Source organism: Anastrepha ludens, chromosome 4, assembly GCF_028408465.1.
Source record: "Anastrepha ludens isolate Willacy chromosome 4, idAnaLude1.1, whole genome shotgun sequence".
In the NCBI taxonomy this organism is placed as follows: Eukaryota; Metazoa; Arthropoda; class Insecta; order Diptera; family Tephritidae; genus Anastrepha; species Anastrepha ludens.
Window position 1 is genome coordinate 118779751 of NC_071500.1, and position 13248 is coordinate 118792998.

Genomic DNA, 13248 nt, shown 5'->3' on the forward strand with positions numbered 1-13248 from the left:
ATAAAACTGCATACTCGAAAATTTCCTAAAAATTCTGATTAAAATGTGCGGGTAAGGCTGCTGGAGCGACAGTCCTTGGCCAGATACAAATCCGAGTCGTTCCGGTAACGCAGAGTAAACCGCTGTAGAAACGTAATACGTCGCGCTGCTAATATTGTGAACACAAGTGTATGGGCGCACATACCTCAAAATGCTTTATTTAATGTAATTTTACAAATTTCAAAATTGTTTTCATACGACTCGTATCTAATGCAATTTGTGCTACGCACAAAATGTTTCACAAAACAAAAATAAGTAGAAGAAATGTGGGATTTGTGTGTCACTTTTGCCAGATTCAATTAACCCAAAGAAAACTAGAATACAGTTTTTGGCGCCAGTGTGGAATCATGAAAATTGATTTCGATATCAGAAATTAGAATATATGAGGATAAAGAAGAAAGTAACCCATAACTAAACTAACGAACGTCCTTGAACTTGTCATCCGCCACCTGCTGAAAAGCATTCCACCCCTGAAGCGCCCAAAGCCAATAACTGCATCCATGGCAACTGCGAAAATAACAGGTAGGCACGTAGTTAGCGAAAGGAGAGGGAGTGAAAATGAAAGTGTAAAAACTTTTTGTACGAGTACATTTGGCAAATATGTACATACATACATAAATTCACTGGCACAACATCAATGTGACACAAGCTTTTAGGCAACGAATCCACTTTCATTAAGCTTAAATAAAATTAGACCGGAAAGCGTTGACACTCCTTAGAATACAAAGAAAGCGGCTTCCAACTTGCAGTGATAATTTTCGAATGTAGGTGATTGTTTTCTAGTGCTCGGGGAGTGATAAGCTATACGATATTTGTTTATGTGTATCTGACACAATTTTATTGAAAATATGCGGCAAACATGCGAATTAGCTTAACTTTAACCTGAGACGCCATGAGTTAAAATGACAATACAGTGAAAAGCCAAACTAGTGAGCAAATATTCTAGTGTATGAACTGGTATTTAACGGAAGAAGTCGTACTAGTTTGAGAGAGACTAGAATTGCCCCAGTTGCAAAGTTGCGAATTAGCCCTCCGTTGGGCACTCGGCTCTGGCCAGACTGACTTTTTCGACTTTGGCACTTTCGGCTTGATATGTTCTTCTGCCGAACGGAACGGAGTTATTCAAACCATTGTAAAATGGATATATTCCATGCTCTCTGAGAGGCTATTAACCGCTGGTGGGAGCGGTGGCGAATAAATCACAGTCAGGGCTAGGCAAGGATGCCCCCAAGGGGGTGTTCTTTCTCCGCTGCTGTGGTGCTTCGTCGTCGACTCTCTACTTGCGGACGATGTCTGTGCGTTAACATCGGATAAATCCCTAAAGAGGCTTTGCACGAAAGTGCAGAGAATTCTAGACAAAATCGATGACTGGTGTTAATCCGTTAATCCGAACAGAACCTTCTTCTTCTTCTTAATTGGCGCTATAACCGCTTACGCGATTTTGGCCGAGTTTAACAAAGCGCGCCAGTCGTTTCTTTCTCGTGCTAACCGGCGCCAGTTGGACACACCAAGTGAAGCCAAGTCCTTCTCCACCTGATCTTTCCAACGCAGAGGAGGCCGCCCTCTTCCTCTGCTACCACCAGCTGGTACCGCATCGAATACTTTCAAAGCCGGAGCGTTTGTATCCATTCGGACGACATGACCCAGCCAACGTAGCCGCTGGATCTTTATTCGCTGCGCTATGTCTATGTCGTCGTAAAGCTCATACAGCTCATCGTTCCATCGTCTGCGATATTCGCTGTTGCCAACGTGCAAAGGTCCAAAAATCTTACGCAGAATCTTTCTCTCGAACACTCCAAGCGTCGCTTCATCGGATGTTGTCATCGTCCAAGCTTCTGCGCCATACGTTAGGACGGGCAGAACCACCATAGTCTAAATTACGAGAAAATGGAAATTGGATGATCTTAGTCTTCATACACTGAAAGGTGTGACACTTGGTCTTTTCGATGAAGTTAAATATCTAGGAGTAATCTTGGATAAGAAGCTGACTTGGAAGACACACGTTTCACTGAAGGTGAATCGCGCATTAAGCAACTGGGCAGAGCCTTTGGTAAAACCTGGGGTCTGAAACCTGCTGTGGTCCTATGGATATACACAGCACTTATCAGATCAATCATCACCTACGCCTCTGTGGTCTCGTGGCGACGGACTACAGTTAAGTCCACACTCCGGGAACTATACAGGCTGCATAGAAGTGTATGTTTATGCATTACGGGTGCCATGAGTACAACCTCCGGCGATGCTCTAAATGCTATGCTTGATTTGCACCCCCTGGATCTTAAGATACAACAGGAAGCAATAAAAGCAATGTGTAGGCTCCATAAATATGGTTTCTGGCACGAAGACGGAACTTCAGGACGCAGAGAAATCTTTAGGTTGCAATCTGAGCAATATCCACTGATGTTGGCACCTAAAGACGACCTGATACCCACAGTTTCATTTGGAAGGAAATTTGATGTTAGATTTCCATTGCGTGATGAATGGTGCAATCCACAATGCATGCAGGGAGGTTTGACATGCGTGATGAATGGTGCAATCCAGAATGCATGCAGGGAGGTTTGACGGATATTTTCTTTACCGATGGGTCCAAGAATGGTATAGGGTCTGGAGCCGGATGGTACTTAAACGATAGTAATAAGTATCACTATGCTATGGGGAAAATGGCAACTGTTTTCCAAACAGAAGTTTTTGCCATCCTGAAAGTAGCCGAATGGATAATCGAGAGGAGCCCATCTCGGGAAACAGATTGGAGTTTTCAGTGACAGTCAAGCTGCACTGAAGGCCCTGCAGAACGCGAAGCAAACCTCAAAGATTGTTCAAGAATGTAAGAAGAAGCTCAATTCTGTCGCAAGACAAAACAGGCTTGTACTTATATGGGTTCCGGGACACTCCGGTGTTCAAAGGAAACGAAATCGCCGACGAATTGGCCAACCGTGGATCAGCGGTGCCCCCACAGGGGCCAGAGCCAATAATGGGAATCAGTTTCGCAGGAATCATGAATTGGATCAGCGATTATGTAGGCAATCTGCATAAAGAACGATGGTCCGGTCTAGAACCCTGCAGAACCTCCCAACCGATCGGGGTCAGCATATGACCACCATTGGAATCATTGAGGACCCAGTGTGCCTGTCATGCTTGGAGGAGGCGGATAGCACTGAGCACTTTCTCTGTGAGTGTCTGCCTTTGCTAGAGCACGGCTACGAGTATTGGGTTCCGATGTCATGAGAATGAGTAATATTCGTTCTCTAAAACTGGAGGATATTTACAGATTTGCCAAAGAATCTGGAAAATTCTCACAGGACTAACTACCTTTATTTTTGTCTCTATTCTTTCCTATCTCTTTCTCTGATACTTTTCTCCATCCCTCCTTGACTATCAATCCCCTTTCCAGAGCTTTAAATACAATGGGCTTTTTAGCCTGAGTGTTTTAGGAGCCACCAAATCTCCTGGTGCTCCTTGGCTCGGACTTTTCAAATTTCAAATTTCACAGTGTTTAATTATATTTTCAGTGACTTTTTATCTACCGCCGCGCACCAAAGTATTATCTTGAGTGTTCTAAGGGTTGCTTCTTCAGCAGATTATATTTAAAAATTACGAGAGATACTTAAACTGAGATATTATATATTTTAAGTAGAGTTGATTCTCTATTTCTATTTAAAAAGGAGCTATTTTAGTTTATTAAAAACCAAAATTAATTTAAAAAAATTTAATTTAATTTAAGAAATTAGTGAAATATAAACACAGTAACGGATGAAAAAAGACACTTAGTTGTAGTGATTTTAAATCAATGTAGTATTAGTAAATCAAATTGTAATGTATAGGGTTATTCAATAGGTGCGCTTCAACTTTTTTCCGATAGGGAGGGCGAACGACGCAATATTTTTTATTTTTCGCTTATCATTTGTAAACTTCATTAGTATACATTTCATCATGGAACGCTACACACTTGAGCAACGATTGCAAATCGTGCAAATTTTTTATGAAAATAATCGTTCTGTTGCTGGTACTTTAAGAGCATTACAGCCATTTTACGGTCCATTTAACAAGCCGTCCCGTTTTGGGGGTATGTGAAGTCTACAGGTCTACAGTAACAAGCCGGCGACGATTTGTGAGCTCAGAGCCAATATTGAACGCGAAATTGCTGGAATTTCGGCCGATTTATGCAAAAGAGTGGTCGAAAATTGGGTTCAACGATTGGACTTCGTAAAACATGCACGCGGTGGTCATGCAAAAGAAATCGAATTTCATACTTAAATGTATATGTTCAAACTCGATAATAAAAAAAAATTAGTTAAAAAAGTCAAACCGTTTGTGTTTTATTCAAAAAAGTTCAAAAGTTGAAGCGCTCTTACTGAAAAACCCTATACTAGTAAGTATTTAATATGTAAAGTTCATTATTCAGCTACAATTAAACGCTTCTTATTATTTTCTTGAGGTGACACGATTGTAAAAAAAATAAGAAGTGTGAAAAATACAAAATTTACTGCAGTTGCTTTTGCGATCTCAAAAATTAAGTATACGAAAAATTAATAAAAAAAAGTTACTAACGATAATTTTCATCAAAAATGTGCCAAGACCATATCTTTAAATATCCTGATTCCGGACGAATGAAAGAGAACACCACATTAAGCGGATTAGCTTTCAAGACCGTTCAAAACAGCTCAATAGAAGACACCAGAAGTCAAAATCAGCATGCAAACTGTTCGGCGGCGTCTTCTAGAAGGCGAAGTGGATGTATGTCGTCCAGCCAAATGCGACAAAAACGTCTTTTATAGGCTTAATTGCATAAAATATGGACTAAATGGAGTTGGAGAAAAGTAATATTTTCGGACGAGTCTAAAATTTACTTTTTCATGTGGTATGTTCGCAGAAGATTCGGTGAACATTTCAATAATGAATGTGTCAGACGTACCCTGAGGCAGGGGGAGTCGGATGATTTGGGCGTATTTTTCCTAGCATGGGGTTGGGAAGTTGACATTGATGGATGGAAATGAATATATGATCCTTTTATTATTAGTATTTTAACTTCACTCTATGTTTTGTTCCATCTCCGCCTGAATAATCCTTCCCCAAGTGTTAGATGGAGTGCCTCTGCGCTAGCTGCCGTTATTAGGTCGGCGTAGTATGGGGCCAAAGTACCTTAAATGGTATTCCGCCAGAATATGCGCATGTGATTACGCATACAGCGGTTAACAAAAGTTTGAAGTACTTGCGTATCTTTTCGCCACTAATTCCACGTTTCACAGGCGTAAAAGGGAACCAATTTTACGTTAGACTCAAAAATACCTTAGTTTGATATTTCCAGATACCAGTTGATACTTCTAGATATTAGAGTAAACTTGCTGAATGCTATCTGTGCTTTCTTTATTCGTTCGGAGCCTCTGTTCGTATCGATAACACTGCCAAGGTAAGTAAAGAAGTTTCCTTCCTCGATCGGAGATTCGTTTATGGCGCAAATGGAAGGTTATGCCCCATAACTTTCATTGCCTTAGTTTTTGGGATATTTATTTTCAACCAAGTTTTGCTTGCATAACTGCGTTCAAATTTGTTTGCATGTCAGTATGAGTTAGCAGATATCGTCTGCATAGTCCAAATCTTCTAGATGATCTGATAGACCTCAGTGAGTAACTCTCCTCATTTTGAGTACCGATGTCAGTATCACATCAAGAACAATATTAAATAGTGGGGAGGAAAGGACGCATTCCTGGCGTACTAAAGATTGAAATATAAACTCAATTAAAAACTCAATAAATCTCTCATGATGACTTTGCACCATGTCAGTGAGCCAAATTTGTAAGTAATATTTTTTTGTAACAGTAAAGTAACAGTGCTGATCTAAACCTCGTGGCACATTATGAAGTGCAGATAAGAAGGAAGAGACCACACATTTGATCGGAGCTGGACCAACCAATTAAAGATATTTGGTATAGCGATATCTCGGTACAAATTTTACCTTACAAAAAGCAAAGTAGAAACTACAAAATTTTAATACAAAACATTTGAACAAGAAAATAGTTTTCTATTGTCTCGCATTTCGTTTTAAACAAAGGTTTGCCTTGAAGTACAAATGGGGTATAATTTTGACTTCTGATAACAAACGAAACAATTTATCCTCCACTGAAATATATTTCTATGTTGGTAATATCGGGTGTTTTTAAAAGCTTAAGAACTTTAAATGATAATACAAAACATAAATTTATCCGAATGAATTTTTTTATTATAATCTGTTTTATGTCATTTATTTTTTGATTTTGGTATCCAAGATCCTTACATAAAATTTTCCACGTAGTCGGAGGACAAAGGCCAACAAGTTGAGAACCACGACGAATCCACATTTCAGCATCTTCTTCAACACTTCGCTCCATAAGCTTCGCGAACAGATTTATTTTTTTCAAAGTAAATTTCCCCAATCTGGAAGAGTTTTTCTGGAGTTAAAGGGCTCATGATGACTTGCTAAACTTTACTTAACAGAACACAGCTGTTAAACCATAGTTATTGATATCGACAGTTGTCATACAGGTAAAAAAAAAACACTTTATACTTGTATGAAGCTGCGTCTACCACACATTTTGTTAAATGATCTTTCCAACGTAAAGGAGGCCTTCCTCTTCCTCTGCTCCCACCAGCTAGTACCGCATTGAATACTTTCAGAGCCAGAGCGTTTGTATCCGTTTGGACGACATGACCCAGCGAACGGAGCCGCCGAATCTGCGGCTATGTCTATGTCGTCGTAAAGCTCATACAGCTCATTGTTCATTGTTCGTCTACGATACTGCCCGTCTCCAACGTGCAAAGGTCCAAAACTCTTCAGCAGAATTTTTCTTTAAAACACTCTAAGGGACGGATGTTGTCATCGTCCATGCTTCTGCTATAATAGTCCAAATAATAACATATTTGTAAGGTGTCCTCTTTTATTTGTCCGATACTGTCTGTAGGCGAGACAAAAAGAAACATTTCATGTCCGAAATACTCGCACTCATTTAACATTTTCCTACAAACGCAATTGTATACACGGTTAAAAGCGATTCAGAAATTTTATTTCATCATATATGAAGAATCATTTCAAGTTTTCAACCCACATATTTCACAGAAACTCGTAAAAATGTGGAAACATGAAACCAAATACCATAAAATTGTAAGAAAAAATATTTTTCCTTACGATCCTCATTTCTCTATATGCATTAGGTTGGGTCACTTTCCATACAAAAAATACTTAGGAAATTTTTTTCCATGAAAATATATTATATTTTAAGACATCCGCAAAAATATTTCGGTAAAACATTAAAAGCTGCTTGAAAATCGAGTTTTCTTATAAATAAAATTAGTTTTTAAAATATTTTTTCCAATCACTTTAGATGATAAATAGTTTAAGCTTAAATTCTCTGCATAAAAATGTGTAAAATTTGTATCAAAGCCAAAACAGTGATATTTGCGAAAAAACTGAAACGGGTTAATAAAAGAGTAAGTAAATAACTTTCCAAAGATGCCTGGAAGCAGCGGTCTACCCAGGACTGTCATGCTAAGAAATAAGAAGAATGATGCCCCCGAAGTCTAAAACCGTTAAGATTTAGTTTAGTTATTCAAGTTTCTGTAAATATATCTTCTAAAAAAAACTTCAAAATAAATTATTTTAAGTCCCTTGATAAAATGCTTAAACATTTTTATACAGACCTTTTAAGCTTAAGCTCCTCTTTAAAGGGTTATTTAAAAATAAAATGTGTTTAAAACCTAATATTACTTGTAAAAAATTCGATTTTTGGAGGTATTTTCAAATCCGCTCAGCTCACGTAAGACTTAATATTTTCCGAAATATTTTGGCAGAAGTTTTAAATAATAATAAACTTTGCGATTTGAGTGGAAAAAAAACTTGTTTGGTGAGGCACTCTAATGTGCATGCCATAAGTTCAGAAGTTTCTACCTTCATACATATATGTACATATGTAGGTATGTATATGTACATATGAAGTCAACAATGAATGCATCTACGAGGAATAAATAAAACATTATCTATTATATGTAGAATAATAAAATGACTTAAAAGTCAGTGGCTCTTAAAAACAAGCAATTTTTGTTAAAAAATATTGCATCAACTACATTTCAAGCTTCAACTCACATGTAATTTTGGCATTTTAGTATTACGAGCATTCGATTAATACAATTTTTTACATCATACACAATTTCTACAAGAGGCGAATCCACTTCCACACACAATAATTTCCTCAATTAGTTAATTACTCAAAAAACGCACTCAACTTAATTAAATGGTTATAATAAAATTTTGTTTTTAATTAATTTCAGTTTAACTGCTTTCTTTGCTAATTGCGTTTTATCAATTCAGTTTTTAGTTTTCAGTTTTTGTAGTTAACTGCAATTCCGTTCAACGTCGTCGCGTCACGTCACGTCACTAGAAGGTACTACACGATAAGCGAACGCATCAACGACCACCACCAGCCAACGCGACCATTGAAAGCGAACGTTTTATTATAAATAAACACAAAAATTGCACTCATTCGCCTCCACCGACATCGACATCAGCAGCAACGGTAGCAGCAACATCATAAACTACACTGCCATATGGGACAAGCCCCAAACTTGTGTAAGGCGAACATCGAAATTTTGCAAGTGAATGAAGAAAGTAAATATCAAAGCAGCGGTGGCACGCAACAAACAGGCGCAGGCCGGCGGAAAAGCAGGCGGGCAGACAACTGAACGAGCGCGGCAGCTTATACCGCTCCGAGAAGCACCGAGTTGTAGAAAGCGCGCAGGCAACACGCATTGGGGGCACACTGCTAGAGCGAATTAAATATGTGAATGTATGTGTATATATATGTATGTGCTTACATACACATATATGCGTTTATTTGGTTTGTCTATCATATTGACTCCTTGACTTTGCCGCTGTGAGCGGTAAGCTGTAAGCGTTGCGCTGTCAGCGGTAGCGATAGCAGCGATACTGAGACAGCCACAGCCACGGTTCCAAGCAGTTCCGTGCACCGTTTGCTTATTTATAATCATTTTGTGGAACGTATGTGAGGTTACACTGAGAGCACAATGTGTTCAGTGTATTTGTTTTCATCTGCGCTATAAGAAAACGGTAATGGTGTACATGATAACGTATGCCTCTATAAACAAATAAACAGGGTCTTTGCAGATCGTGCTTCTTTTTTAACAATAGACGTCTTCGATTCGCCACTTCTCTGCTCGCTATCTCTGGACTCTGCTCAACAGAATTATCGAATAAGATTTGCTGCTAGCGAGTAGAGTTATACCTAATTAAACTGGTAAACTGAGAACCACGAAGCGATGCAAACAGGGAGTTGAGTCTCCTACTCAACTATTCTTCTTGGAGGAATCATTGTGGAAAGATTTCAGATCTTCCGAATGCTAACCGTCTCGAGAAAGCCTAATCAAAAGATCACTCAAATGGGATATGTACCCTGAAAAAGCCAGTTGATAGCTATACCAAAAACCCAGATCAGTTATCTTCTACTGGACACTCATTTCCCTAGTAGAACTTATCACTTCTATTGACAAGGAGAGCCTAAAGCTGGCTAATAAGCTATTCTACTCAAATCGGATACAATGCGTACCCGATAACCATAAAAATCGTCTCGGCTTGATGGGAAACTCCCTTGCCTTCTGCAACAAGGAATCTAATACATTGTCCCTACTTTGTCCAGACTATGTAAAACAAGCCTATTCCTACGATACATACCTACGAATTGGGCTGAGGTAGGGAAAACCCCGAACAATTGCCTAAGACAAACAGACCGATTAGCCTTAGCTCCTCAAAATCATGGAAAAAATCTTGGATCAGCACATAAGGGAGAGCAACTCAGTTAGTTTCCCACTGGATCAACTTCAATTTGCCTACGAACAAGGTAAATCTACTACGGCTGCAACATACAGTCTTGCAGCTATTATTGAAAAAGCTATTGAATCAAACCAAATTGCATTTGCGCTTTTATTGACATAACAGAAGCTTCCAATAATACAACCTATGAGGCAATCAACAATGCCCTATCTCAAAATGACGTACCTAAACCCATCATAAGATGGATTATTTCGATGCTGGAATCCAGAACGATCAGTAGGAAGAGTAAAGTCTATCAAGGCCACAAGCGGTTGCCCGCAAGGGGGAGTACTCTTCTGTGGACACTAGTAATAGACGAACTTCTCCATAAACTAAACAATCTAGGATTCCACACTCAATGTTATGCTGATGACCTGGTAGTATACATAGTAGGCTGGCATGAGAAGCCCATTTTTAACCGCATGCAACAAGCCTTCAATGTAATAAGCAAATGGTGCACCGACAAAAGGCTCTCTATTAGCCCATCTTAAACTGCGCTAGTGCCGTTCACTAGGAAAAGGAACATATACATTAAATGTACTATCCTAAATGAATTGACTCTTCAACTCTCCACAGACGCGAACCACCTTGATATCAACCTTGATAAAACGCTCATGTGGAACTTTCATCTTGAGAAAGTTACTGGACGCAGCCCCAGAATGATTTACAGGACACTCACTACAGTGGTTAAACCTATAGTCACCTACGCTTCCATAGCAATGAAAGACGGTAAATGATCTCAACAAATTATACTGCCTCATTTGCGTCGGTATACCAGGAGCGATGCTTCCCATTTTAATTGAAGAAGAAGCATGTTTGAGCGCTTTAAGATTAAAAGGCATCTCCGATCTAAAACACGAAAGGAGATCTATCTTAGAAGATTTCCGACATACTCCTATTCTTGATAGCGTGAATACAGTACCTCCCAAACCCATTATCTTCAGGAACTTCCAAGTTCTCATTAATGAACGTACGGCCTGGAAAAATAATTCTATCACCTTAAAACCCGGATCCAAGATATGGTACACTGATGGTTCGAAATTAGAAGATGGTAGTACAAGGACGGGAACCAATGGGCCTAATTTCAAAAAACCGATTCCAATGGGCCCCTACCCAACAGTCTTCCAGGCTGAAATACATGCCATCGAGATATGTGAAAGGGAATGTCTCCGTAGAAAAATAAGAGGAATTCACATTTACAATCTTTGAGATAGTCAGGCGGCTTTGAAAGCCCTTTTGTCAATTATAATCGCCTCAAAAATAGTACATGATTGCCTGAATCTTCTTAACATGCTAGGGAACTTCAACACATTATATTAAGTTGGGTTGCTGGGTTGCACGAAAGAAACGAGGAAAATTAATTAGCGGACCATCTAATTAGTCTTGAACCTTTCTGTGGGCTTACAAAGAGCCACATCAACAAACTTCTCTGTAAGTGGGAGGAGAAGAAGTTCGTTGAACACTGGCGAAATTCTATCGGTCAGCGACAAGCGAAACAATTCCTCACGCCGGACAGAATTTCTGATAAGCTACTTTCACTCAGCAGAGCAGACTTAAGACTTCTAACTGGTTAATTTACAGGCCAAAAAGATCAAAATTGCGAATAGGAATAAGCCATTATGCATTCTTTGTTTTTGTTTCTTTAAAAAAAGGCACACAATTTTCCTCTTCAATTACATTATCAGCAATACTTGACTCGCTATTTGCGTCACTGTAGGGAACAAGAGGCATTTTGCAAACCTGAAACCAGTTATTCAAAAATATGATTATATGAAAAATAATTGACATTATATGGACCAATAACACAAAACATTGCTGCGTTCAGTTACATTTTACTTTAGTCCTCTTTGACAGCTATAAACCACTCAATCACTTCCGAAAATATGAAAACGATAGTACAAATATCGAAATACGGGAACTAAAATGGGATTGTCGCGCCTTCGATATCGAATTAAGGTATCGAGCAAACGAGTGTCGACTATCGAATTACAGAAAGTCACCCCAGGTATTTTGGACATTGTAGAAAATTAAAAAAAATGTATTTATTTGTAGGCTTGAGTAATAATTTAATTCAATCTTTAAAACTTTGAAATGTTTAAAAATGTGGTCGGTTCTATTGAACATTTTTTTTAAATTTAATTTTTTTTAATTAAGTTCAAATAATCTTTTCAAAGCAATTTTTTTATAAAATTTTTTTTATAATTTACAAAATATATTTTATAGTGGGATTCTCATAACTTTTCCGTACAGCGAAATATCAGGGCAAAATACTGTTCTAGCGAGGCTCTGCCAAATCGATCGAAGGGTTTTAGTAAGGGTGAGGGTGAATGTTGCATAATAGATTTTAACAATTTAGGTATACCTGTACTACAATTATTGCTCTTTCTTGCAATTTTTTATAAATATATGATTATTTGAACTACTGATTTACAACAGGTAGAATTTTTTAAAATTCTTTTCACACAATCAAAACACCATTTGTAAAGTTAAAAACAGCAACGTAGCATACTTTCATATACATGCGTACATAGACAATGAATATTCATTTTTCTTTGCTTTATTCGTACATACCCAATCGTAGAGTGAAAAAAGATCCATCGCTGTTAAAATGTTCAGTTACAAGTACACTTGTCAGTATCTCGCTCTTTTACTCGGCAAATTTATGAAACAGCATCCACAAATCACATTATTACAGCCCGGTGGAAGGATGCACATGTGCGGCAACAATCAAAAGCAGTGCTCGTACATCTTGGTTGTTTTTGTGATATTCAAAATATATCGCCTTATGCACATATACATTTATATGCATGTAGTTGTGTGTATATAAATATATTGTGGAATCAGTCACTAGTGTGCCAATTGCACGCCTCTCAACGAACAGCTACGGAGTGGGTGAACACAAAGGCTAATGCTATCGCCGCTAGGAATTGTTGTATTGTATAATTGTATGTATTGTCGCGTAGTTCTACGTTGCAGGTGAATGGGAGGGAATGAGCGAACGTTTTCGCTTTTACGTTTAAGCATTTTGGCATTTACAGAAGTTATTCAAGTGCGCGAGCGCCCAACATTCGCTGAGTTCATGTGGAAACCTCCCTACTCACATATGTTTTGCTATTAAATGTCTATATGTGTTTAAATTACTTAAGTATATACCCTGCAGTAAATGGGACTAAATTTGTACTAGTCTAATTTGGAGGCATACCATTCCTCCCTTAATTATGTGGCGATGTTTTAGATTGTGGATATTACCACATTTTGCACCCATTTTGGCCTAGTTTGAAATTGGCCAAACTGGCCCGCGAGAAGTATCAAATTCCGAAACATTGTGAGTAAAGCGATCTGTAAAGGTACCTGGC

The 13248-nt window shown here is 38.4% G+C and overlaps 1 protein-coding gene across 5 annotated transcripts in view; it reads right to left on the reverse strand.

The window, feature by feature from the left end:
* LOC128860854 (pericentrin) overlaps window positions 1–13248 on the reverse strand; it is a 93838-nt gene that overhangs the window by 76093 nt on the left and 4497 nt on the right. For 3 of the 5 annotated variants that reach the window (XM_054098628.1, XM_054098626.1, XM_054098624.1), the window contains exon 2: window positions 12464–12812. In XM_054098628.1, the coding sequence (XP_053954603.1) occupies window positions 12464–12490 (27 nt within the window). In that variant the 5' untranslated portion in view covers window positions 12491–12812. Of the gene's footprint in view, window positions 1–8152; window positions 8258–12463; window positions 12813–13248 lie in introns of those variants that run through there. The other 2 variants (XM_054098625.1, XM_054098627.1) reach the window with 2 other exon arrangements.